Source organism: Schistocerca piceifrons, chromosome 1 (genome assembly GCF_021461385.2).
Source record: "Schistocerca piceifrons isolate TAMUIC-IGC-003096 chromosome 1, iqSchPice1.1, whole genome shotgun sequence".
Taxonomy (NCBI): domain Eukaryota; kingdom Metazoa; phylum Arthropoda; class Insecta; order Orthoptera; family Acrididae; genus Schistocerca; species Schistocerca piceifrons.
Window position 1 is genome coordinate 767,198,386 of NC_060138.1, and position 24,441 is coordinate 767,222,826.

The window sequence follows — 24,441 nt, forward strand, 5'->3', positions numbered from 1 at the left end:
ACCGTTGCTGGGTAAAATCTACAAAGCACACATAAACATTGAGCTCTGAAGTTCGGTGAAGTCCATAAAATATATATGCAAATATGTCCATAAGGGCAGTGATATGGCTGTAATTGCTGTTCTCAATGTTAACGAAAACGATGAAATAACACGGTATCAAGTTGGCCGATATATCAGCAGCAATGAAGCAGTTTGGCATATTTTGGGTTTTCCGATACACGAAAGAGACCCTGCTGTTATACATTTGGCCGTGCACCTTGAAAATGGAGAGCATGTTTATTTCACGGAAGAGACTGCTCTACAACGTGCATCAATTGCCCCAAAAACCACATTAACTGAATTTTTCGAACTATGCAACCGACCAGGTATTCCCAGTCAATTCGCAAAGACATTAATGTATACTGATGTGCCACGATGTTTCGCATGGAACAAACAGCCAAAAAAGTGGGAACCACGAAAGCCAGGTGTTCCGGTTGAAGGATACAATGGCATATTTATGGGAAGTACATTAGGCCGATTATACACAGTCCATCCAAAGCAACGCGAATGTTTCTCCTTGCGTTTATTGTTGGTTAATGTTCCTGGACCGATGTCCTTCCAATACTTGCGAACAGTCAATGGCATTTTGTACGACACATATCATGATGCGTGTCGCGAATTACATTTGCTGGAAGATGACAACCATTGGGATTGCAGATGCAACATAGAGTGTCCGCAGCTCGTGGTCGTGCGGTAGCGTTCTCGCTTCCCGCGCTCGGGTTCCCGGGTTCGATTCCCGGCGGGGTCAGGGATTTTCTCTGCCTCGTGATGACTGGGTGTTGTGTTATGTCCTTAGGTTAGTTAGGTTTAAGTAGTTCTAAGTTCTAGCGGACTGATGACCATAGATGTTAAGTCCCATAGTGCTCAGAGCCATTTTTTTTGCAACATTGAGTTCCTCTCCTCATCAAAATCGCCAATTATTCGCCATATTATTGACGACATGTTTTCCATCTCAAGCTTCTGTCCTCTGGGACAAATGTAAAGAATACATGAGCGAAGACATTCTCCATCGCACACGGATAGCTGATCAAGATCCCAATATCGATTTTTCGCCGGAAATATATAAGGAGGCGCTAATAAAGATTGAAGATATTTGCATTCTGATTTCGAATATGGGACTCATTCATTTTGGTATGCCCTCACCTAACCGCCCAGCAACAGACATCACTAAAAGCGAGATTCAGCACGAACAACAGTTCAATACGGTCTCTCTAACTACTTTCGTTGAAAATAGTGAGCAACTACTCACCGATGAACAAAAGAATGTATACCATCGAATTAATTTGTCAATTGCAGCAGAAGAACGTGGATTCTTTTTCTTGGACGCACCAGGTGGCACTGGGAAAACGTTTCTCATCTCACTAATACTTGCACGCATTCGATCACAAAATCATATTGCGTTAGCAATTGCTTCATCAGGTATTGCAGCCACTTTGCTCGATGGCGGACGGACTGCACATTCAGCACTCAAGTTGCCGTTGAACAGTCACACAAATCCAGATGCAATGTGCAACATACAAAAGCATTCTGTTATGGCTAAAGTTTCGCAAAAATGCAAAATTATTATCTGGGATGAATGCACTATGGCGCACAAGCATTCACTTGCAGCTCTCGATACAATGATGAAATATCTAAATAATAACACCAGGCTTTTCGGTGGTGCATTACTGCTGCTGTCCGGTGATTTTATACAGACAATGCCGGTCATTCCACGCGCCACATATGCGGATGAAATTAACGCATGTATAAAAAAATCTTTTCTATGGCGAAAAGTCAGTACATTACGTCTCAACACAAATATACGTGTTCAACTGCAAAACGACCCATTGGCACTATCATTCTCTGAGCAATTGCTCAACATTGGAAATGGAACAATATCATTGCATGGAGACACACAATGCATCACAATGCCAGACAATTTCTACAACATTGCAAATATGAAAGATGCTTTGATTGAAAGCATATTTCCATATTTACAAGCTAATTACATTAATCATGCGTGGCTTCGTGAACGAGCTATTTTAGCCACAAAAATATCGAGGTTGACGCTATTAACTTCAAAATACAACAGTCACTGCCCGGAAATGAGATACTGTTCAAATCGATCGACACTGTTACCGATTCTGACGAGGCAGTCAACTATCCTGTTGAATTTTTGAATTCGCTGGATTTACCAGGAATGCCACCACATAACATGCGATTAAAAATTGGATCACCTATCATTTTGCTTCGGAATTTAAATGCACCTAAGCTGTGCAACGGTACAAGATTAGTCATAAAAATTATGGGCAATGTTCTTGAAGCTACAATTTAGAACGGCAAATTTGAAGGTGAAGTTGTTCTCCTGCCACGAATCCCAATGATCCCTTCAGAGTCACCCATTCCATTCAGACGTCTGCAATTTTCAATTCGCTTGGCATTTGCCATGACTATTAATAAGTCACAAGGTCGAACACTGTCAATTTGTGGGTTGTATCTAGAAAAGCCGGTCTTTTCACATGGCCAAATATATGTGGCGTGTTCTCGCATTGGTAAACCGTCAAGTTTATTCATTTATACTCCTCAGGAATTGAATAAAAATATTGTTCATCAACTCGCATTAAGATAAAATTAAACAAACATTATTGATTGTAACGAATTGTTTTTAGAAAAATTGCTGTTCTTTCAAAAGAAAGAATAATGAAATTATTATATTATTTGTCTTTCATTTCATACTTTATTTAATATCCTAATCGCTTGAAATATCATGCAGGACAACGTCTGTCGGGTCCGCTAGTATTGGTATATAATAATCGTCACCCCTAATGGTTGGTAATGTCATTTAGGCAGGTTGTACTTTTGTGACATTTCAACTTGGACTTCAAAACAGCTATCAAGCCGAAATCATGAGTGTGTGGCCTAATTAATAGTAATTCACGGTGTAATGGCGGAAGTTTCTTTCAGAAAGGTTGCTTAAGCAGCGGCAGTGCTCCGAGTGATCGGTTATACTTGCGACCTCGTGTGCTCGCTCTCTTTCCTGAGCGAGTCGAGTCCACTTGTACCCGACAACAGACGCCAGTGGCGAGTGGGCAGCGGCGCAGAGTAACGAGTCGAGTCTACGAGCACACAGAGACGACGAGTTCGGAGATGACGTCATGGGACTCACTGGCGGGTTTAAAACGATTATACGGAGGTCATCTGTGATCTCTGCACACCATCCGTCACACCACTTACCAGCCGGGTTAGCAGCTTCTGTGAAAATTATACGAGCTGTAATCATTCGTTCGAAACAAAGCTTGCTTTATTCGTACACAGTGTCTGGCGGGCAGTGGATGCCGTTGAACTGGTAGTCTCCGTCTTCCTGTTTTTCCGTATGGCGTTCAACACTGTGCCACGTAAGTAGTGAGGGGCATTACTAAAGGCGACAGAAAGTTCAGGTGTGACGAGCCTCGCCTTATCCGTATTCCTCTTTCCATATTCTCCCACGTAGTGCACTGCTTTGACCCAGGCGTGATCACTCCCATCGTAAAGAGGTGATATACTACAAGTAATCCACGGTGTGCAAAACCTATGAAAATTTTTGGATACATACACACGATTTTGAAGGACATCCATGTCATTTTTCTCTTCATCACACGGATGTCCTTCAAAATCGTGTGTTTGTATCCAAAAATTTTGACGCAAATGTTGAAAATAGTTCTTGGATATTTTGCTTCTTTGAAGAAGCAGTAACAGACTATTACTATTTCAATAGCAGAATAAAAGTCATTTTTGTCAAAACGGGAAATATATTGGCTACTCAGATTTTCAATTCTGTTTTGCAAAATTCTTTCACAGACGAAAACCCGGCCACAGTTCTCCAGTCACACACATGCAAACAAGAAGTACTCCATGTGACCTAAAGCATCAGGTTAACAGACGAGACGCATGTGTATACTAACTTCAAGAAACATGCGTTCTGGTCCGCCGTTACAACAGGCCAAAAGCGAGAGTAGACTGGACTCCTCTGTGACTAACTTTCAAAATCGTCAGCAGACTGATTAACATCAGTAAATGAAATGATAAAAGCTTTATTTAAATGTATACTTTTAAAGTAATGATGTGATGTACTGTTCACAACTCAAAACTAACAGCGTTGATACTACTGAAACCTGAAATATCGCATAGTGTTGAAGAACTCATTTTGGTAATCAGCGTTTTTCTTTCGATACCCTTCACAAGAAAGTTACAAAACTATCAAAACTCATTCGTAGCTTTAAGACTGCTGGACAGGAGAAAACGAAGTGAAGCCAGAGAACCCTAGAAGAACGCACGCACTTTTTATCTGGGGCACAATGTGGTGTAAAGTGTGCCATTTCTACCTGTCGTCATTACGACGCTCCGATATGGATTGTTAACATCTCATTTCCTGCTGGCATACGCTATTGTTCCGTACTTTCCTCAGCCAATTTCCGGCTGCAAGTGAGATGAAGTTTTTTGTTAGCCTTAAGACTTTAAGAGCGATCAGCTTCTCAATTAGGACCGGTGTTTTCCGACACACGCTGCAGAGTTAATTCTAAAAGTCCTGTCAGTGAGCAGCACTTTACAAAAGCTTTAAAAGCGGATCAGGAAACGATCACGCGAAATGGTAGAGGCAGCCGGCTGCCCTTGTGGGACATAGAAGTGGTGCTCGATTTGGTACGGAGGTAGTTTCCTCATTGCTATTTCAGAAGTCCAGAGTAGGATATCTTTCGTGATCAGCCGAGTTACTTATACCAGTACGGAAGACAGAGAGAATTCGAAGTCCGTTCCCGGGCGCGGCCGTAGCGTTCCACTTAGGCGATATCCTATTTTTCTCGGCGTGTGTTGCGGATTAATCACCGTAGACTCGTTCGGTAAAGATAGAGAGACGTCAGAGCAAAGCGTGCACTCACGAGCTAGCTGAGGCTGGCGTTGGGTGAATTGGCTAGAGTTCATTCACTCCTAGAAACATCAGTGGTTTCGTGCAAATTTGGAGGTGCCGTCTTGTGTGTGACTCTTTCCCTATTGGCTTTAAACTGTATTATTGCTTTGTTGTGGTGACGATCAGCGAGAGTTGCTAGCGGCCATTTGGAGAGGTGTACGAACTGTTAGCGGCGTACATACGTTGAGGTGAAAAAAGTCATGGGATACCTCCTAATATCATGTTGAACCTCCTTTTGCCCGGCGTTGTGCAGCAAGCCGATGTGGCATGGACTCAACAAGCCGTTGGAAGCTCCTTGAGCCATGCTGCTTCTATAGCCGTCCATAATCTCGAAAATGTTGCTGTTGCGAGTTCTTTATGTCCCATAAATATTAGATGTGATACGTGTTGAGTGACTGGATGGCCAAATCATTCGTTCGAATTGTCCAGGATGTTCTCCATACCAATCACGAACAGTTTCCCAGTCACATGACATCGCTGTTTGGGAACATGAAGTCCATGACTGGCTGCAAATGTCTTCAAGTAGCTCAACATAACGATTTCCAGTCAATTATCGGTTCACTTGGACCAGAGGACCCAGTCCATACTATATAAATACATTATGGAGCCAACATCATCTTGCACAGTGCCTTGCTAACAACTTCGGTCCATGGCTTCGTGGGGTCTGGGCCACGCTCGAACCCTCCCCTCGGCTCTTACCAACTGATCTTAGCACGCCAAGGTATTTTAGTCGTCTAGGATCCAACCGATGTGGTCACGATCCCAGTAGAGGCGCTGCAGGCAGCATAGGCATTCGCGTTGGTCGTCTGCAGCTATAGCCCATTAACGGCAAAGCTCACAATACTGTCCTAACGGATATGTTCGACACACGTGCGACAGTGATTTCTGCGGTCATTTATCGCATTGTTGGTTGTCTGTCAGCATTGACTACTAGATGTACACAGCGCGTGAAGAAGACAGGGTGAGCCTGTAGGGCTTTTCTAGGCTGATACCTCTCTTCCGCTGATAGCGGGACGTGGTGCACAGATACATAGTATCTAATCAGAAAACTGTGCTTTTATGACTATGAAGAGAGATTATGACGTACTCACATTAAATTAGTAAATGGGATGGGTAAATCAATTTGCTGTTGTAATACATGCTTAAATGGACTACCAGATCAACTTAGGTTAGAAATATTTGCACATCAGTAAACGGCGACAATCAGGGAGATTAACTGGAATGATTCAGCCGTGGTTGCTCTGGGCGCAGTTATCTGAGTTGGTTGGTAACTATCCGGTCACATTAGGCGTAGCAAGTGTTAACTATTAGCAACATTTGTTAGAATAACGCACTTCAACTGCGATTGGTTTCCCTCCATTTTGGGTCGTTACTTTTGACTTCTACGTTTGACGAGATTCGGAGAGAATGACTTTTTCAAATATCTTGAATAATTTGTAAATAATATACTATTATATATGCCTGGAAAGCTCGTTTATTAGTCTAACGTTCAACTGAATTTGGGAAATTATTGATGTAGACGTAAAGCAGATCTCCAAAAAGAGCAGTATGGGCTGTATTTAATACATTTGTTGTAACAATAACAGTGAGTAGTTCTCTTTACTCAGAATCTCATCTGTTATAATTAAATGTGGTTTATGTTGGTGCCCATGAACACACTTCCGACGGGGAGGTTATTACAAAGAGTAGAGGTGCCGAATTTGATTTGTGTTCGTAAAATAAAAATGGAAAAAGGCATAAGTGATTATAACAAAGCCAAAAGGCGATGATAGTGGTCACAAGAGGTTTTAGGGAAAGCATTAGATGCAACTGCAGATGGAATGAGCGTGAGAACGGACGCTAAGGAATTCGGGATCCCTCGACCAAATTTTCGCAATCCCATTAATGAAACAGAAAATGTCACAGTTGTGCATTTCGCTGATGGTTTAACTGGAATTTTTTCATTTCATTTTATATTTCGTTTGATTCCTTAATTTCTTCTTTCTGTAAATGTCAACAGATTTTTTATAATTCGTGAGCGCTGCTATTTTTGTACTAAATGAGTCATTTGCAAACAGATTATTTTGCTACAACTATATGATAACAATTATTCAGAGAGTTTCTTTTATTTTCTACATGTATAATAATTGAAGGGCATCACTCCTATTTAGGAGCAATAGTTTTAATAAGATACACTTAATGACTAACACTTAAATACACTACCGGCCATTAAAATTGCTACACCAAGAAGAAATGCAGATGATAAACGGGTATTCATTGGACAAATATAGTATACTAGACCTGACATGAGATTACATTTTCACGCAATTTGGGTGCATAGATTCTGAGAAATCAGTACCCAGAACAACCACCTCTGGCCGTAATAACGGCCTTGATGCGCCTGGACATTGAGTCAAACAGAGCTTGGATGGCGTGTACAGGTAAGCTGTCCATGCCGCTTCAACACGATACCACAGTTCTTCAAGAGTAGTGACTGGCGTATTGTGACGAGCCAGTTGCTCGACCACCATTGACCAGACGTTTTCAATTGATGAGAGATCTGGAGAATGTGCTGGCCAGGGCAGCAGTCGAACATTTTCTGTAAGCAGAAAGACCCATACAGGACCTGCAACATGCGGTCGTGCATTATCCTGCTGAAATGTAGGGTTTCGCAGGGAGCGAATGAAGGGTAGAGCCACGGGTCGTAACACATCTGAAATGTAACGTCCACTGTTCAAAATGCCGTCAATGCGAACAAGAGGTGACCGAGACGTGTAACCAATGGCACCCGGTAACATAACGCCGGGTGATAGGCCAGTATGGTAATGACGAATACACGCTTCCAATGTGCGTTCACCGCGATGTCGCCAAACAGGGATGCGACCATCAAGATGATGCAAACATAACCTGGATACATACGAAAAAATGACGTTTTGCCATTCGTGCATCCAGGCTCGTCGTTGAGTACACCATCGCAGGCGCTCCTGTCTGTGATGCAGCGTCAAGGCTAAACCGCAGCCATGGTCTCCGACGTGCTGCAAACGTCGAACTGTTCGTGCAGATGGTTGTTGCCTTGCAAACGTCCCCATCTGTTGACTCAGGGATCGAGACGTGGCTGCACGATCCGTTACAGCCATGCGTTGATAAGATGCCTGTCATCTCGACTGCTAGTGATACGAGGTCGTTGGGATCCAGCACGGCGTTCCGTATTGCCCTCCTGAAACCACCGATTCCATATTCTGCTAACAGTCATTGGATCTCGACCAACGCGAGCAGCAATGTCGCGATACGATAAACCGCAATCGCGATAGGCTACAATCCGACCTTTATCAGTCGGAAACGTAATGATACACATTTCTTCTCCTTACACGAGGCATCACAACAACGTTTCACGAGGCAACGCCGGTCAACTGCTGCTTGTGTATGAGTAATCGGTTGGAAACTTTCCTCATGTCAGCACGTTGTAGGTGTCACCACCGGCGCCAACCTTGTGTGAATGCTCTGAAAAGCTAATCATTTGCATATTACAGCATCTTCTTCGTGACGGTTAAATTTCGCGTCTGTAGCACGTCATCTTCTTGGTGTAGCAATTTTAATGGCCAGTAGTGTATTTATTCATACACAGGTAAAAATTATGAAACTTTTAATTCTCCCTTTCTTTTCTTACAGACAAATAAATAGACTTCGTAGCACTGTAGATAGCAATTCCGCAAATGCTCAAATTAGTGCGATAGATGCTGTCGAATCTTAAGCAGCTCTTAACTGATACACCTACCTTATTTAATTTTCATTCTAATTCTATGCTTAGTGTAGCTTCAGTTGTAAGGTTATATCAAACTTTATTAGTTGACACAAAACAACAGAAATATGTTTAACTTAGTTCTAAATTTAAAGAAACTAAAGAGAAAGCCAAAGGTGAAAGATGTGGCGCATGGAAGACAACTACATCTTGCGCCCCAGCTTAAATTAGGGTCGTTGTATATGAAGAGATAAAAGAAAAGTTTTGGTCTATTCTCATAACTTGCTTCCTTAGTGTTTCTTTTTGATCAGAGACCCTTCTGAATACTCTTATGACCAGGAGAAGTCTCCACATATATCCTGCTGTGTAATGGAGGCAAAAGGAAACCTGCATCCTCGGCGCAGTTGAGTAGAGAACCTTTTTTAATATATTTATTTACTACCTTTCTGGGAGCGCAGCTACGTCATCTCAAATATGGAATGTCAATTACTACGAATAAGGTGACGAAACTAATGGCAACACAATACCCTGTCCCCAAGTGCAGAAACTCTCCCATCCAGCCGGAATCGAACCAGGGTCCCTTCGATTAGCAATCCGCCGCGCTTACCGCGCAGCTACTGATGCGGATGAGTAGAGAGTGAACTGGACGAGGCGGCTTATGTACAGTTTTTACTGTCTCGACATGCCGCTGGAGATATAGCCCGTACGCGAATTCTTACTTTAGGACATGGAGGGTTGTCGGCAAGGGAAGTCATCAAACTGGCGTTCGGTGCAACCACGTCACTGTAACGCTCAGTCGCTATCGTGAAATCCAAACCACTGAAGGAGTGACTCTTAGTGACTGCCCGAGGTCAACGACACCAGCTGATGACCGCCGTCCACCCCGAAGAAAATGCTGTGTAACAGCGAACTTTCTTTTTGGGGGGGAGCTGGGGGGCTATGTCGACCCAGACACTCGCTACGGATCAGTTTGGCCTCTAGGCGTCCATTACGAGCGACAGTGAAAACCCCCCACCCACCTACTCCAGCTCCGTGATGCAGAAAGAAGACGAGCAAGGGAACCCTTGGAATGGAACATGCATCAAAGGTGCCGGGTCCTTTCCACTGTCGTGCGCCTGTTTTTTCTGAATCCCGATTATCGTTGTAGAAAAGTGAGGAGGCTGCCAACTACCAACGCACGTCATAGGCATGCAGTCCCACTGGTTTTTCGGGGAGATGGATGAGTGTTCTGTTGGGCTGGTATCATGTACGGGGCTAGGACTTCGTGTGACGCCACACTCACTAGTGGTAATGAAACTTAAGGGGTGTCCAAATGAAAAGGTACGAAACATCGTAACTACACCAGTTGAAATTTCCAAATTCTCTTTTGGGGTAATGCAATCGGACGTCTAGGGAGGCGAATGTAGTGTCGTCACCTCCCCATAAAAAATTCAGATATGTGTTTAGCGAGCAACCTTGTAAACAGGGATGGAGGTTTTTGTTTAAACTCTGTTTTTGAATCCTGCACTCTCCATTGTCAAAAAAACAGCGGTACCTCTGACTTTGGTCATCTTTGGTGGCACTGATGTTCAGTGAGTATGTGTGTGTGTGTGTGTGTGTGTGTGTGTGTGTGTGTGTGTGTCCTGAATTACTCCAAGAACCGAGGTTGTACGTCGCCAGTCCGTTGCAGTTTGTGCCTAGAAAATGGCGGGGTATACTCCCGCCGAAGTATCGGCGGTCGCTGTCAATATTACCTGGCTGAATTCCCGTAAGTTGTTTGAAAAATGTCAGTGAAGTAAAGTCGTGGTACTAAACAGAATTCTGAGAGAGTGGCTGGCGGGCAGTGGCAGGCAGCAGACGGTGCGGCTACTCACGCGGCAGGCAGCGCGACTCGTCGGCCGAGGCGAGCAGGTTCTCGCGGCAGACGCAGCGCCTCTCGCGGCACTCGCTGTAGGCGACGCGGACTGCGCACTCGTGGTTCCTGCCGCACGCCGAGCCCAGCTTCCCGCCGCCTGCGACAGACGCGTTAAATCAGGCAACGCGCCGAGGAAATACGCTCACTACTGCTCGTTGGGGGTATTTTCTTTTCCAGCTGCGAGGGACTTCCACCCAGCGTATGCATAAAGTATGAAGAAGAGCAGATAGAAGAGGTTGACACTCTTAAATTCCTGGGATTACAACTTGATAATAAATTCAGTTGGGAGGAGCACACCACAAAACTGCGGAAACGCATTAACAAATCTGTATTTGCAATTTGAGTGTTAGCAGACACAGGCGATATAAAAATGAAAAAGCTTGCATACTTTGCCCACTTTCATTCCATAACGTCGTATGGTATAATATTTTGGGGTAACTCTTCAAGTCAAACAAAAGTTTTCAGAGTCCAAAACTGTGTAATACGTATTATTTGTGGAGTAAATTCACGGATGTCCTGTAGAAACCCCTTCAAAGAACTCGGTATACTAACTACTACCTCTCAGTATATTTACTCCTTAATGAAATTTGTCCTAAATAATATATCTCCTTTTTCAACAAACAGCTCAGTTCATACATACAATACCAGGAACAAAAAAGATCTGCACAAGGACTTAAAGCACTTACTTTAGTTCAAAAAGGGGTCCACTACTAAGGAACACTCATCTTCAATAATTTGCCACCAAACATAGAAAAATTAGTTACAAATAAAGATCAGTTGCCGGCCGCGGTGGTCTAGCGGTTCTAGGCGCGCAGTCCGGAACCGCGCGACTGCTACGGTCGCAGGTTCGAATCCTGCCTCGGGCATGGATGTGTGTGATGTCCTTAGGTTAGTTAGGTTTAAGTAGTTCTAAGTTCTAGGGGACTGATGACCACAGATGTTAAGTCCCATAGTGCTCAGAGCCATTTGAACCATTTGAAGAGATCAGTTTAAAACGATCCTGAAAAGACTTACTAGTGGCCAACTCCTTCTACTCCACTGACGAATTTTTTAATAGAAACAAATGATGTATTGTATATAGTCATACTATTAGTATTGATATTTCAGCTTACAAAAAATAGATAAATAAATAAATAAATATTGACATGTTCCACATCCACGAGGATCTCCTCAGCACGGATCTATGGAACGAAAAACTAATCTAATCTAATCTAATTGGCCACTCGTCGCAAGTGTGGCTACTGTAGCGCTCTTGGCGTGTTGTTACTGCACTGACAAGGAAACATTGCTAACTCGACCTCATATTTTAAGAAGAGAAACGAACACTCCCAAAATATCGGCCCCAGCAATAGATCCCGCGCAAAAATTTGGTCCGTAATTTTAACAGTACACAGTTATGACTATCTGAAAATACAGCTTTTAAACTTTCGAGGGCACTGATTTGTCGCTCTCTCCGCCTCATTGTAGCTGCCCAACGCCCGAACGCGAAGTACTGTACAGCGATGTGAGTAAGAAATTTATGAAATACTGTTTTGACTTACTGGTAACAGGCTTTGTTAATTGTGGCTAAGTGTGCGGTTTCTAACCTGTAGCTGGTGCCAGAGATCTCTTTATTTTCAACATTACGATGCTGTGATTCACAAACGCAGTTTAAATCGTTGAATGAGTTGTTTTGTCTTTAGAGAAGTGGCGCGGTGCCATTTAATTAACAACATCTCCGTTGTGCGTTATTTTGTCTAGATCTTAAAGCTCGCACTGTGAAAGTGCGACTGGTGTGATCGAGCGGTTCTAGGCTCTTCAGCCTGGAACTGCGAGACCGCTGCGGTCAGAGGTTCGAATCCTGCCTCGGGCATGGATGTGTGTGATGTTCTTAGGTCAGTTAGGTTTAAGTAGTTCTAAGTTCTAGGGGACTGATGGTCTCAGATGTTAAGTTCCATAGTGCTCAGATCCATACATTTGGAGGAGATGCGGCATTCTTCAACGTGATTGGCATGATTAAATTGTAAATCGAAAAACATTAATCTCATTTCATAATTATTCTTCAGTTAAACTTTTGTGTTCTGCCTTACGGCGGGTCTTGTCATGGGGGAAACCTCGTCAGAGAGGTCCACCGCATGAGCGTCTAGGGAAGGGATTCCAGTGGTCGTTTCCCGTTGCCTTCCACTGATGAGGATGAAATGATAATGAGGACAACACAACACCCAGTCCCTGACCGGAGAAAGTCTCCAACCCAGCCGGGAATCGAGCCCGGGCCCATTGGCGTAATAGCCGCCGCGCTGACCACTCAGCTATCGGAGCGGACATTCTTCAGTTACTTGGGTTTATTAATTTTGACTTTGAGGCGTGTATACAGGATATTGAAAAAAAGTTGACAAACTAATGTGGCGCATCGGGCATACAACAAGGATCGGCAATCACATTGGGCCTGGAAGTCGCAAATGCCACGAGAGGGCGCTACGGTCACGAGAGCTCGTTGCTACAGAAAGACGTGTGGAGCGCACGGAAAAGTCATCACTCACGCCGTGAAAGCAGTGGGAATAGGCTATATGCACGTATCGCATTTGACATACGGCGCGGTCAACTGCATTGGACGGGAAGCCGTGCGGTTGTTTCGTGCAAAAACATCTCGATAGAAAGGTGCCGTGCCACACATTATTCGCCACCCTGCAGCGTCCATTGTGCGAAACCGTCTCGTTCCATGTGCACAAGCTGGCTGCTGGGCGCCAACGAACAACACGGACAGTTGCGGTGGAAGAAAGCGTTCTCGAAATGGTGCAGCGTACGCCGTCAACGAGTACAAGGGGTTTATCCCGCGCCGCTGGTATCCCCCAACCATTATACACGACGAAGTACTACATCCGTTTCATTTCCAAAGCGCCCAGGGTTTGCAATCAGCGGACTACAACAAGCACATTGGACATAAAAGTTTTCTGGGTATGGTACCACGTCACAATGACGTGTTATGACGCCGTACCATACCCAGAAAACTTTTATGTGGACTGACTCTGGCCGCGGAAGCCTATGCAATTATATAAGCGCATGGTATTCCCACGATAGTTTCTGCAGGAATCTTCTGCAGACAGAAGCTTCACAGCGTGTGTCCTCTTCAGCGATGAGGCTGCTTTCTCTCTAGAGGGTGTGATGAACGTTCACAAGCTGCTTGCGTGGGCGGATGTGAACTTCACCTACGTATACGTCACAACGCAAATTTATCGTTACCGTGTGGGCTGGCGGTTACTGTTTAATTGGGCAATACGTTCTCCCGGACCGACTTGACGATTTTGCCAGAGGATCTGCCTGAAACGCTGTCGATGTTCCCATTCCTATTCGCCGCATTCGATTTCAGCACGACGGAGCCCCAGCGCATTCCGGCAAACAAGTGAGGACACATCTGCAGGCAACCTTTCCTGGCCCTTGGAATGGTCGCGGTGCGGCCAGTCGCATGGCCACCACGATTACGCCATCTTTCCCGAATCAATTCTTTCCTGTGGGGGTATCTGAAGGGCCTTGTGTATGAAACACTTGTTACATCGCCGGAGGACCCAGTGGACAGGATTGTTGTTGCAGCAGGATGTCTTCGAAATACACAAGGTACCTTTGAAAGGGTCGATGTCAGGCGTGTATTTATGCATCTGTACAAAACTTTGAGAATCTCCTGTAGTGGACGTCCATTTGCTGCACGTGAGTGGCCCAGCGATTCTAGGCGCTTCAGTTTGGAACCGCTCGACCGCTCCGGTCGCAGGTTTGAATCCTGCCTCGGGCATGGATGTGTGTGATCTCGTTAGGTTAGTTAGGTTTAAGTAGTTCTAAGTTCTAGGGGACTGATGACCTCAGAAGTTAAGTCCCATAGTGCTCAGACCCATTTGAACCATTTGAGTAGCACGTGGCTAAATAACTGTAAAACCCAAAATGAGAATTTCACTCTGCAGCGGAGTGTGCGCTAATATGAAAGTTCCTGGGAGATTACAACTGTGTGCCGGACCGAGACTCGAACTCGGGCGAGTGCTCTGCTGTCTGAGCAACTCAAGCACGACCCACCTCACTGCTTTACTTTTGCCAGTACCTCGTCTCCTACCTTCCAAACTTCACAGAAGCTCTCCTGCGTAACTTGCAGAACTATAGCACTCCTGGAAGAAAGGCTGTGAGGATGGGGCTCGAGTCATGCTTGGATAGCTCAGATGGTAGAGCACGTGCCCGCGAAAAGCAAATGTCCCGAGTTCGAGTCTCCACTGCAGAGTGAAAATCTCATTCTGGAAACATCCCCCAGACTCTGGCGTAGCCATCTGTCTGAGATATCCTTTTTTCCAGGAGTGCTAGTTCAACAACTTTCGCAGGAGAGCTTCTGTGAGGTTTGGAATGTAGAAGATGAGGTACTGGCTAAAGTAAAGCTGTAAGAAGGGGCGTGAGTCGTGCTTCGGTAGCTCAGACGGTAGAGTACTTGTCCGTGAAAGGCACAGGTGCCCAGTTTGAGTCTCGGTCCGGCACCCAGTCTTAAACTGTAAAGCCATTTAGTAGCTCCGGATGGCCTTTGCGACGCCTGGTTCCCATCTGATTACTGATTCTTCTAGTATGCTAGATGTGCCATACAGTTTGTAAACGTTTTCTTGAGTCACTCTGTATAGCTACAGGATATGAACAGGTAATATTGTTAAAATAACATTGAACGTATATGTGCTATGTTAGATGGTCATATTACTTAGTATTTTTCGCATAGAGCGACATGACGTTCTAGAACAAGTTTTCAGAACGCGTTGGGCAGAAGTGTCCACTGCATCCCTCTTGTTCCCTCGCCTTCAGTTTCCCAGGAATATGGAAGGCCCTGGTTGTCACTCAGCTGTACAGAACTCGCTCGGGAATTGGGCGGTTATAGTGGGGTGGAGCGAGCGACAAACAACCGGTGGGCGCGAAGTTTATAAGTTGTACTTTCAGAAGTTCATAACTGCATTCTATGGGAATTCGGTCCAGATTTCGCACAGTAATGATTTCTGGGGCTGATACTTGCAACTGTACTTCGTTCGCCCCTAAATATGAGATCGAGTTGGTGTTATTTCCGCGTGATACTCTCCTGCCTGCCTCGAGTGGTCGTTTCTGTTTACTTGTTGGTACCAGAAGTACATGTGTTTGAGTGCTATCTGCTGTGCAGTTTGGCAGTGAAAGTGAGGTTACGAAGGTCCACCATTCTTACAAAAAGTCGGAACGTCGTAAAAGAATTAAGAAACTAACAATGATAACAGGTAGCCAAAGCAAAACTCATATTTGATGTATTTAACAAACAGCAAATTCCCCACACTCCTGAAAACTGAAAGACTACGAAAAGTGTCACTCAAACATTTCAAAACATCGACATTTACTTACTCGAGAAAATATGTATCCATACAAACACAATAACAACAGTTAGAAGGCAGTAACTGGTGGCTTTTTACTCTACGCTTTGTGCCTTATTTTCTTTCTAAGTATTAAACAGCATCAAAGACTGTTTTATCTTTCATTAGAGCTTGATTCTCACTGTCGACACAATGTTCACCAAATAAAATCAATTTTCATCTGTTTGTGCCTCCATATATATCTACCGTGAGGGTTTCTTCTAATTCCAGGTACCGTAAGGCCTGAATAATTTTTCGCTTTAAGATAGTGTTTCTGTTTCACTGTAACCTGAATTTGAGGGTGTGCAGTCCTCAGCATACTTACGATTTCGGAACTCTCAGCACATTCTATTGACGTCACCGACCCACTCTCGACGTGATTTATGCGCTGAAGTGTGATGTGTACAGACCGCGAGTAGAAAACACCGTCCCTCTACGAAAAACGGCTTACAGAAAAGTTCTTTGTGGGAGTCTTTGACAATACTCCCTCTCCCACATCTTTCTCACGGCTCAGGGAAATCACTTTGTCAAGAACACGCGATAACATCCCAGAGATTACTAATATGGCAGAAGAGTCAAAGTTGGCTTGAAAATAGTTTATAAAAGAATTAGCGATGTTCATGAGACTGCGTCTGAGGCCAAGGTTTTGGAATCGCTGCCAGGAAATTTATAAACTCTTGAGGAATAAGCAGTTGCATTGCATGCGCAGACAGCATATGATGGTTACAGCAATACGCAAACTAAAAAAGCATGGAAGATCACGCTTTAACGCAATGTCAACGAAGAGGTCATCAGAGTTGGGCTACAAGTTCACGTAGGGCGAGGAAGGAAATTGGGCCGTGTCTTCTACGAAGGGAGCATCCCGGAATTTGCCGTAATTGAATCAGGAAAATCACGGAAAACCTAAATGAGGTTCGTCTGGTAGGAATTTGAGATCAGTGTCCTAGAGACACCATGCCACTTTCGATACACCAATGACAAGACAAATGAAATCAGAGGCTAAGTCGCAGCAGAAATTTTTTATTGCTTTTCATTTCCTGCCCCTGAAGGTACAGTGGCCTGTTCGAATAATGGCCATTAGCAGAGTCAGGAACTTTTTAACCAAATACCAGGTGGGCTGGTAGTGGGGTAGAGTGCAGAGTATTTCAGAAGGGATTTCCAATACCGCTATTTGCTTTACAGCCAAGGGAAGCCTCTCGAACAACTTTTTCGGTGTGGGAGGGGGGCGAAGTTGGGAGCTATTTTTATTTAATTTCGGAACGAAATGCTCTATACTAAAAATATGAAACCTAGTGTATCTGAATGTGTATTTATTCATGTGTATATTGACTAAAGTCGATGACTAGTTGGAAAGGAAAATTGTATGTGACGTGACTGCCGTGCAACATTGTGTAAATAGTAACATTAAGACGGTAACCGTATATAATGTGACTTCGAGAAATATTATTCTCCATAATAACAGTAATTGACAAAAACATTACGGTGGCCTATAGACCTGTATCGGAAATACAATGAACTTTTTCTTATAGTGATATTAGTATTTGGGACAATCACTTAAGTGGATGTAACAGTAAAATAATTAAAATGAAAAGAAAAGACAGTCTGGTCACTATTTTACGAGAGATAAGTTTGCAAATGTATCTGCATTACAGTTTAAGAGTAAACTAATCATCTCTCCATAAAACTTCACTGAGATGCTGCAACATTAAACAGGTGCAGAATATTGCATCCGTAGCAAATACGCTCGTGGCAACATCGTCAACATCCAAAATGCATATTAATTGCACGCATCATTATGAAAACCAGTTTTTATCAATGTTACTGTATAAATGTGTGGTACGATGTTGAAGACAATCCGATTACACCACCACCACCACCCATGGCATTGCTTTTAAGTCAAATCTGTCTTTTAAAAACGGCTCTGCCGTCCATGACCAGATGGCACTGGTGTCATTTTCCTTAACATTGCACAGTAGCGATTGATTTGAAATGAAAAACGAAACAAATACAAGGAGGTAATTTCTGCTCCTTAACTCCTACCTGCCCAAAATAATAAAGCAAATTAGTCCATATTAGTGGCACGACTATTATCCACACATGCCGCTCCAACTCTGACAGAGTTTATGAATTCTGATATCTGGCGAGTCTCTCGACAATCCATGACAACATATTTTCAGTGGGTAAGAGAGCTGGAAAGCGTGCTGGCCACGGCAACAATCGAACCGCTTCGGTACAGTGTTAGGACAGGACAACTCTGGCAACAAATGGTCTTGCGTTATCTCGTTGAAATAAAACGGCACGGAGACCCCGAACATGGACACAGCCACATGCGATAACACGTCATAAATGTAAAAGCTGTATTCCTCTTATATGTGCGTAATGTAGAAGATCTCAACTCCTACTTGCTTTATGCGGTCATGTTGAAATGACAATCATTTACAATGAGGTGACAAAGGTCATAGGATAGCGATATGCGCACATACAGGTGGCGGTAGCATCGTGCACACAAGGTATAAAAGAACAGTGCATTGGCGGAGCTATCATTTGTTCTCATGTGAAAACGTTTCCTATGTGATTGAAGCCCCTCGACGGGAATTAACAGACTTTGAACGTCCAATGGTAGCTCGAGCTAGAGGCATGGGACAGTCCATTTCGGAAATCGTTCGGAAATTCAATATTCCGAGACCCACAGTGACAACAATGTGCCGAGAGTATCTAATTTAAGGAGTTACCCCTAGTGTACAGTGACTGTTAGTGAGATACGAGTGAACAGTGTGGTATTACATTATTTAGTAAGTTATTTGTAAAAAAAGTATTGTATACCACGAGTAAAATCTAATAATTGTCTCTTAACTAGAAGTCCGTAAATATATGGGTATACGAATTAACGTATTTTAAATTGGTCTAAACTTGTAAATACTTTGACATATCCTATATCCTTGTAAAAAGAGATCTACAGAGGAATAAACCCACTACTAGTGCTACTACTACTACTACTACTACTACCGCAGACAACACAGTGGCCAACGGCCCTCAGTTGATGACCGAGAGCAGCTGCGATTGCGTAGAGATGCCAGCATTAACACACAAACAACACTTCGTGAAATAACAGCAAAAATCAATGTGAGATGCACGACGAACATACCCGTTAGGGCAGTGCGGCGAAATTTGGCATTAATGGGCTATGGCAGCAGACGACCGACGCGCCTGTAGCGCCTGTCCTGGGCTCGTGAACATATCGATTGGACCCTAGACCATTGGAAATCCTTGACCTGGTCAGATGAGTCCCGATTTCAATTGTTAAGGGCTGCTGGTAGGATTAGAGAGTGGCACAGACCCCACGACTCCAAGGACCCAAGTACTCAACAAGGCACTGAGTAAACTAGTGGTGGCTCCATAATGGTATGGTCTGTGTTTACATGGAATGGACTGAATCCTATGGTCCAATTGAACTGATCAATGACTGTAAATGGTTATGTTTGGCTACTTGGAGACCATTTGCAACCACTCATGGACTTCATTGTTCCAAAGAACGATGGAAGTCGTATGAATGACAATGCGCCATGTGGCCGGGCCACAGTTGCTCACTATTGGTTTGAAGAACGTTCTGGACAATTCGAGCCAATGATTTGGCCAACCAGATCACCCGACAAGAATCCCATCGAACATTTATAGGAAATAATCGGAGGTTGCATATTGCTTTCATGGTGTTGCAACCGCCACAGGTTGGGGAGGTCAGGCTGCGGCGTAGGAGACAGCGGCGGCCGGCAGCGTATGAGCTCCGCAGACGCCGCCGCCGTCACCGTCGCCTCCGCTTGGTAACCGCGCCACGCCACACACTTCCTCATCAGGCACCGGATGGCGACGTGTGATTCGCTTAGCTCACCAACAGCCTTCTGAGACTCAGCTGACGGCTAAATGCGCTACAGCATTACGCCAGGCAAACGGCGGCTCACTTCGAGCTCATGCTGCTCACGGCCAAACGTAACACCATCTCTCGCGTTTTCAACAAACATTTGTTACAGTAATTAATAAATAAAAATAAATGTCGTGTGGCTAGGGCCTCTCATCGGCTAGACCGTTCGCCGGGTACAAGTCTTTCGATTGGACGCCACTTCGGCGACTTGCGCGTCGATAGGGATGAAATGAAGCTGATTGGGACAACACAACACCCAGTCCCTGAGCGGAGAAAATATCCGACCCAGCCGTGAATCGAACCCGGGCCCTTAGGATTGACATTCTGTCGCGCTGACCACTCGGCTAGCGGGGGCGGACAATTAATAAATAAAAGCCGTTGACTTAACGTTCTAAGTACATACGAACCGTCATTTTCTTCACCTAAAAGTGTGGAGACAAAAAATGGCTTACTTATTCATTACCCCATTCGAGATCTAAATATTCCCTCTGCAGTGAGATGTGGGTGGAAGTGAACATTAAAAACAGAAGACTCCTTGGATAACGGAGAGGAGTTACAGTTTATCGTCCCATCGCTATCCAGATCGACAGATGGACCATTGCTTCTGTTGATAAAATATTACGAAGCTAATCGCTGCATAGATCTAAAGCTTTATGGGAGACCACTGAAACCTACGTAAAGATAACAGCACGAGGATGCAACATTATTCGTCCCTAGTGAGAGTCCAAGTTTCAGAATGGAGTAGACAGGATTGTACCTGCAGCCTGTCCCCGATGTTAAACTGGATATTGACAAATCAGGAAAGGAAATTAAGAAGAAATTCGGTAATGTAGTCACAATTTAGGGAGAAGAAATAGTAGATTTAAGATTTGCCGACTACATGTAATTCTGTCACAGACGATAGCGGACCAGGAAGATTAGTTTAAAAAAAATGGTTCAAACGGCTCTGAGCACTACGGGACTTAACATCTGAGGTCATCAGTCCCATATTACTTAGAACTACTTAAACCCAACTAACCTAAGGACATCACACACATCCTTCCCCGAGGCAGGATTAGAACCTGCGACTGTAGCGGTCGCGCGGTTCCAGACTGAAGCGCCTAGAACCGCTCGGCTACACCGGCCGGCTAGATCAGTTAAACGGAATGAATTGTGCTTCGAAGAGAGATTATAAAATGAACATAAAAAACTAAAACAAAGGTAGTAAAATTAAGTCGGGTGATGTCAAGGAAATTAAATTTGGAAATGAGACACTTAAACAACCAAAGACGTTTGCTACACGAGCAGCAAAATAACTGACAATGGCCAAAGTAAGAAAACATAAAACGCAGTTGAGTAGCGACAAGAAAAACTTTGCAGAAGAAGAGAAATATGGTAACATCTAATATCAGTTTATATATTAGGAAGCGTTTTCTGAAAATAATTGTCTGGAGAGTTGCCTTATGTGGAAGTGAATCGCGCATGAGCAATAGTAGAGACCACAAGAAAATAGCTTTTGAAATGTGGTGCTGCAAACGAATACCATGGATTAAGTTGGTAAATAGGATAAAGAATTAACTGTACAGCACCAACAACAACAATATTAATCGCCAGAACAACTATTTTTACTCTGCGTGCTACGTCTATGATCGTATGTAATTCGAAAGCGGTTTAGGATGCTACATTCTGTAAAATGTCTTCATTATTTGATAAAATATGGTGTATCATATTTGTTCCTTGCGAAGGCCTTTCACTGTATGTTTATTTTTGGAAGAATGTGTTAACGATAAACACACTAGTCTTTTCAGTAAGCTCATCTAACTCATTACCTCGGCCATTTCTGTTATAATAATCGCTATTTATTATTTATTATTTTCACGTCAACATCTCCGACAATGATCATGCAACGTGATTAGATTTCATTTTTATATCACAGAAGCCGATACATAAAAAAATTGATGTATTGGCTTTTATACAAACTGGTTGCCACGGAAGTAGGATCATAAAGCACGTCAGCTTTCATACATATTTTTCTATGTGATTTGATTATTTCTCTTTTAGGGCCAATACATTCATCGAAGTCATCTTTCATGGCTACATCACTTATAATTAAAGTCAAATTTCGTGACAAAGCCAAAAAGCGTCCCAGGAAGAGAAACTTTTTCAGAAATACTCCTACGTACTTAGTCTTGGGAAGGATAAAAAAAGAAAAGAAAAAAGAAAGAAGAAAGCCAATCATTTGCGTAACACAGGTTCATTAGAACCCTTGACTTACGTTTCGATGATTATAAAATTGTCTTCTTCAGCCGGAGGAGAAAATAATGTAATTATCGAAGCCTAGGTTAGGGGTTCTAAGAAACGTGTGTTACGTAACTGGTTGGCTGTTTTTTCATCCTTTCCAAGACTATCTCCTTCCAGGTGCTGTTTACAACCATGTCCATGATTTCTACATATACTCCGCAAGCCACCATATGGTGCATAGCATGATACTACTATAGTCATTCCCCTTCCGGTTCCACTACAAAATGGAGCGCGGCGAGAACCCCTGTCCGTATGCCTGCGCACGAGACCTAATTCCTCTTATCTTGTCTTCGCGGTCCTTGCGCAAGTTTTACACTGCTGCCTGCAGAATCGTTCCACGCTCTTTCGCAAATGCCGGTTCTCCAAACTTCCACAATAGTGTTTCGCGAAAAGAAGTCTTATTCCCTCAAGAAATTCCCCTCCCAGTCCACGTAACGTTTCCGCAACACTCGAGTATCGATCGAACGTAGCAGCACGCCTCTCAATAACTTCGGTATCTTCCTTCAACCCGACCTGGAGGGGCTCCAAAACACTCGATCAGTACTCGAGAACAGGTTGCACAAGCGTTCTGTACGCGGCCTCCATTATAGGTGACCTACACTAACCTAGAATTCTTACAATAAACCGAAGCCGACCATTCGCCTTCCCCACAAACGACCTTAAGTGCTCGTTTCAGTTCATGTCGCTTTGCAGTGTTAAGCCTAGATATTTCATAAACGTGACTATGTCAACCAGCACACCACTAATTATAGGATTGTTTGTTTACTTAATTGCATTAATTTACATTTTTAACGTTTATAGCAAGCTGCCGTTCTTCACAACAACTAGAAATTCTGTCCATATTATGGCTCAAATGCCTCTGAGCACTACGAGACTTAACTTCCGAGGTCATCAGTCGCCTAGAACTTAGAACTAATTAAACCTAACTAACCTAAGGACATCACACACGTCCATGCCCGAGGCAAGATTCGAACCTGCGACCGTAGCGGTCGCTCGGCTCCAGACTGTAGCGCCTAGTACCGCACGGCCACTCAGCCCGGCTGTCCATATTATCCTGTATTCTCCTGCTGTCACTGAAAGACCACACTGTTCCGTACACTACAGCGTCCTCAGAAAACAGTAGCAAATTGCTGCTACTAAATGTAAATGTCGTGTGATTAGGGCCTCCCGTCGGGAAGACCGTTCGCCTGGTGAAAGTCTTTCGATTTGACGCCACTTCGGCGACTTGCCCGTCGATGTGGATGAAATGATGATGATGGTCAGGGCAACACAATACCCAGTCCCTGAGCGGAGAAAAATCTCCGACCCAGCCGAGAATCGAACTCGGGCCCTTAAGGTTGACATTCTGTCGCGCTGACCACTCAGCTACCGGGGGCGGACATTGCTGCTACTACTTGCACTGCTCGTCAGACTGTTTACATGTACAGAGAACAAGAGCCGTCCTATCACACCTTCCTGTGGCTCTCCTGACGATATTTTTGCCTTCGATGGTCACTCGCCTCTCATCAAAACATACTGTGTTCCACTCCTTAAGGTCTTCGAGCCACTCTCTTATGCCAGAAATTACTCCGCATGCTCGGACTTTTGTGACACATTATCAGAAACGTTATAATTTTTATTTAAGCATTCTGATTCAATACTTTTTCTGTATTTTATTCTGTACGGAAACGTACCGCATTTATATCCTCGTACGAACATGATAAATTACACAAATATTTTCCAGTTTCATACTCCAGTTGATATAGTTAAGTGCAAAAGTTCTTTCTTTCCGTTTCTTTCTTCTTTTGCTACGCATTTGTAAAAAGACTGCAAAGTTCGGCTTCCAAATGAGAGACTTCTTTCTACCCTCTTAAGAAATAACTTACTACTTAATACAGTTCATTGTGACGCAGTAGGGTGTGACGTATTTCGTTTGCGTCAGTTTCATTTGGAGAAAGAAAGTTTGTGCCTGTTTACGATTGGGCATATCATCGCTAGACGATTGTGAGGGTTCTTTTTTTCAGAGGAAAGTGTTGTGTTGCTAAAGAGACTATTTAGGTTGTATAATAATGCACTGAGATTGCTCCTCACAGATCTCATCAATCAAGAGGTAGCCTTTAAGTGGAATGAGAAGTTCGAGGCAGCTGGCAGTGTTAACTGCCATGAAATCCACCGCACTCGGTAGGGGGAACAGTTTCCTGCTACGAAAAGCTGTAGCTCAAGTTTAAGCCACGCGTTGCGGTTTTATCCCCAAAGATTGAGACAATCCATGTACTGAAAGTTGCCTAACATTTTGTAACGTGATGCTATTGTCTTTAAACGATCATCCAA

General features: G+C 43.8%; 1 protein-coding gene across 1 annotated transcript in view; it reads right to left on the reverse strand.

Annotated features, from left to right (window-relative positions):
• The window catches only part of LOC124788607 (uncharacterized protein ZC84.1-like), a 135,170-nt gene that overhangs the window by 21,205 nt on the left and 89,524 nt on the right, over nucleotides 1-24,441 (reverse strand). The window contains exon 2 of the mRNA XM_047255880.1: nucleotides 10,532-10,669. Coding sequence (XP_047111836.1) covers nucleotides 10,532-10,669 — 138 coding nt within the window. The remainder of the gene's footprint in view (nucleotides 1-10,531; nucleotides 10,670-24,441) is intronic.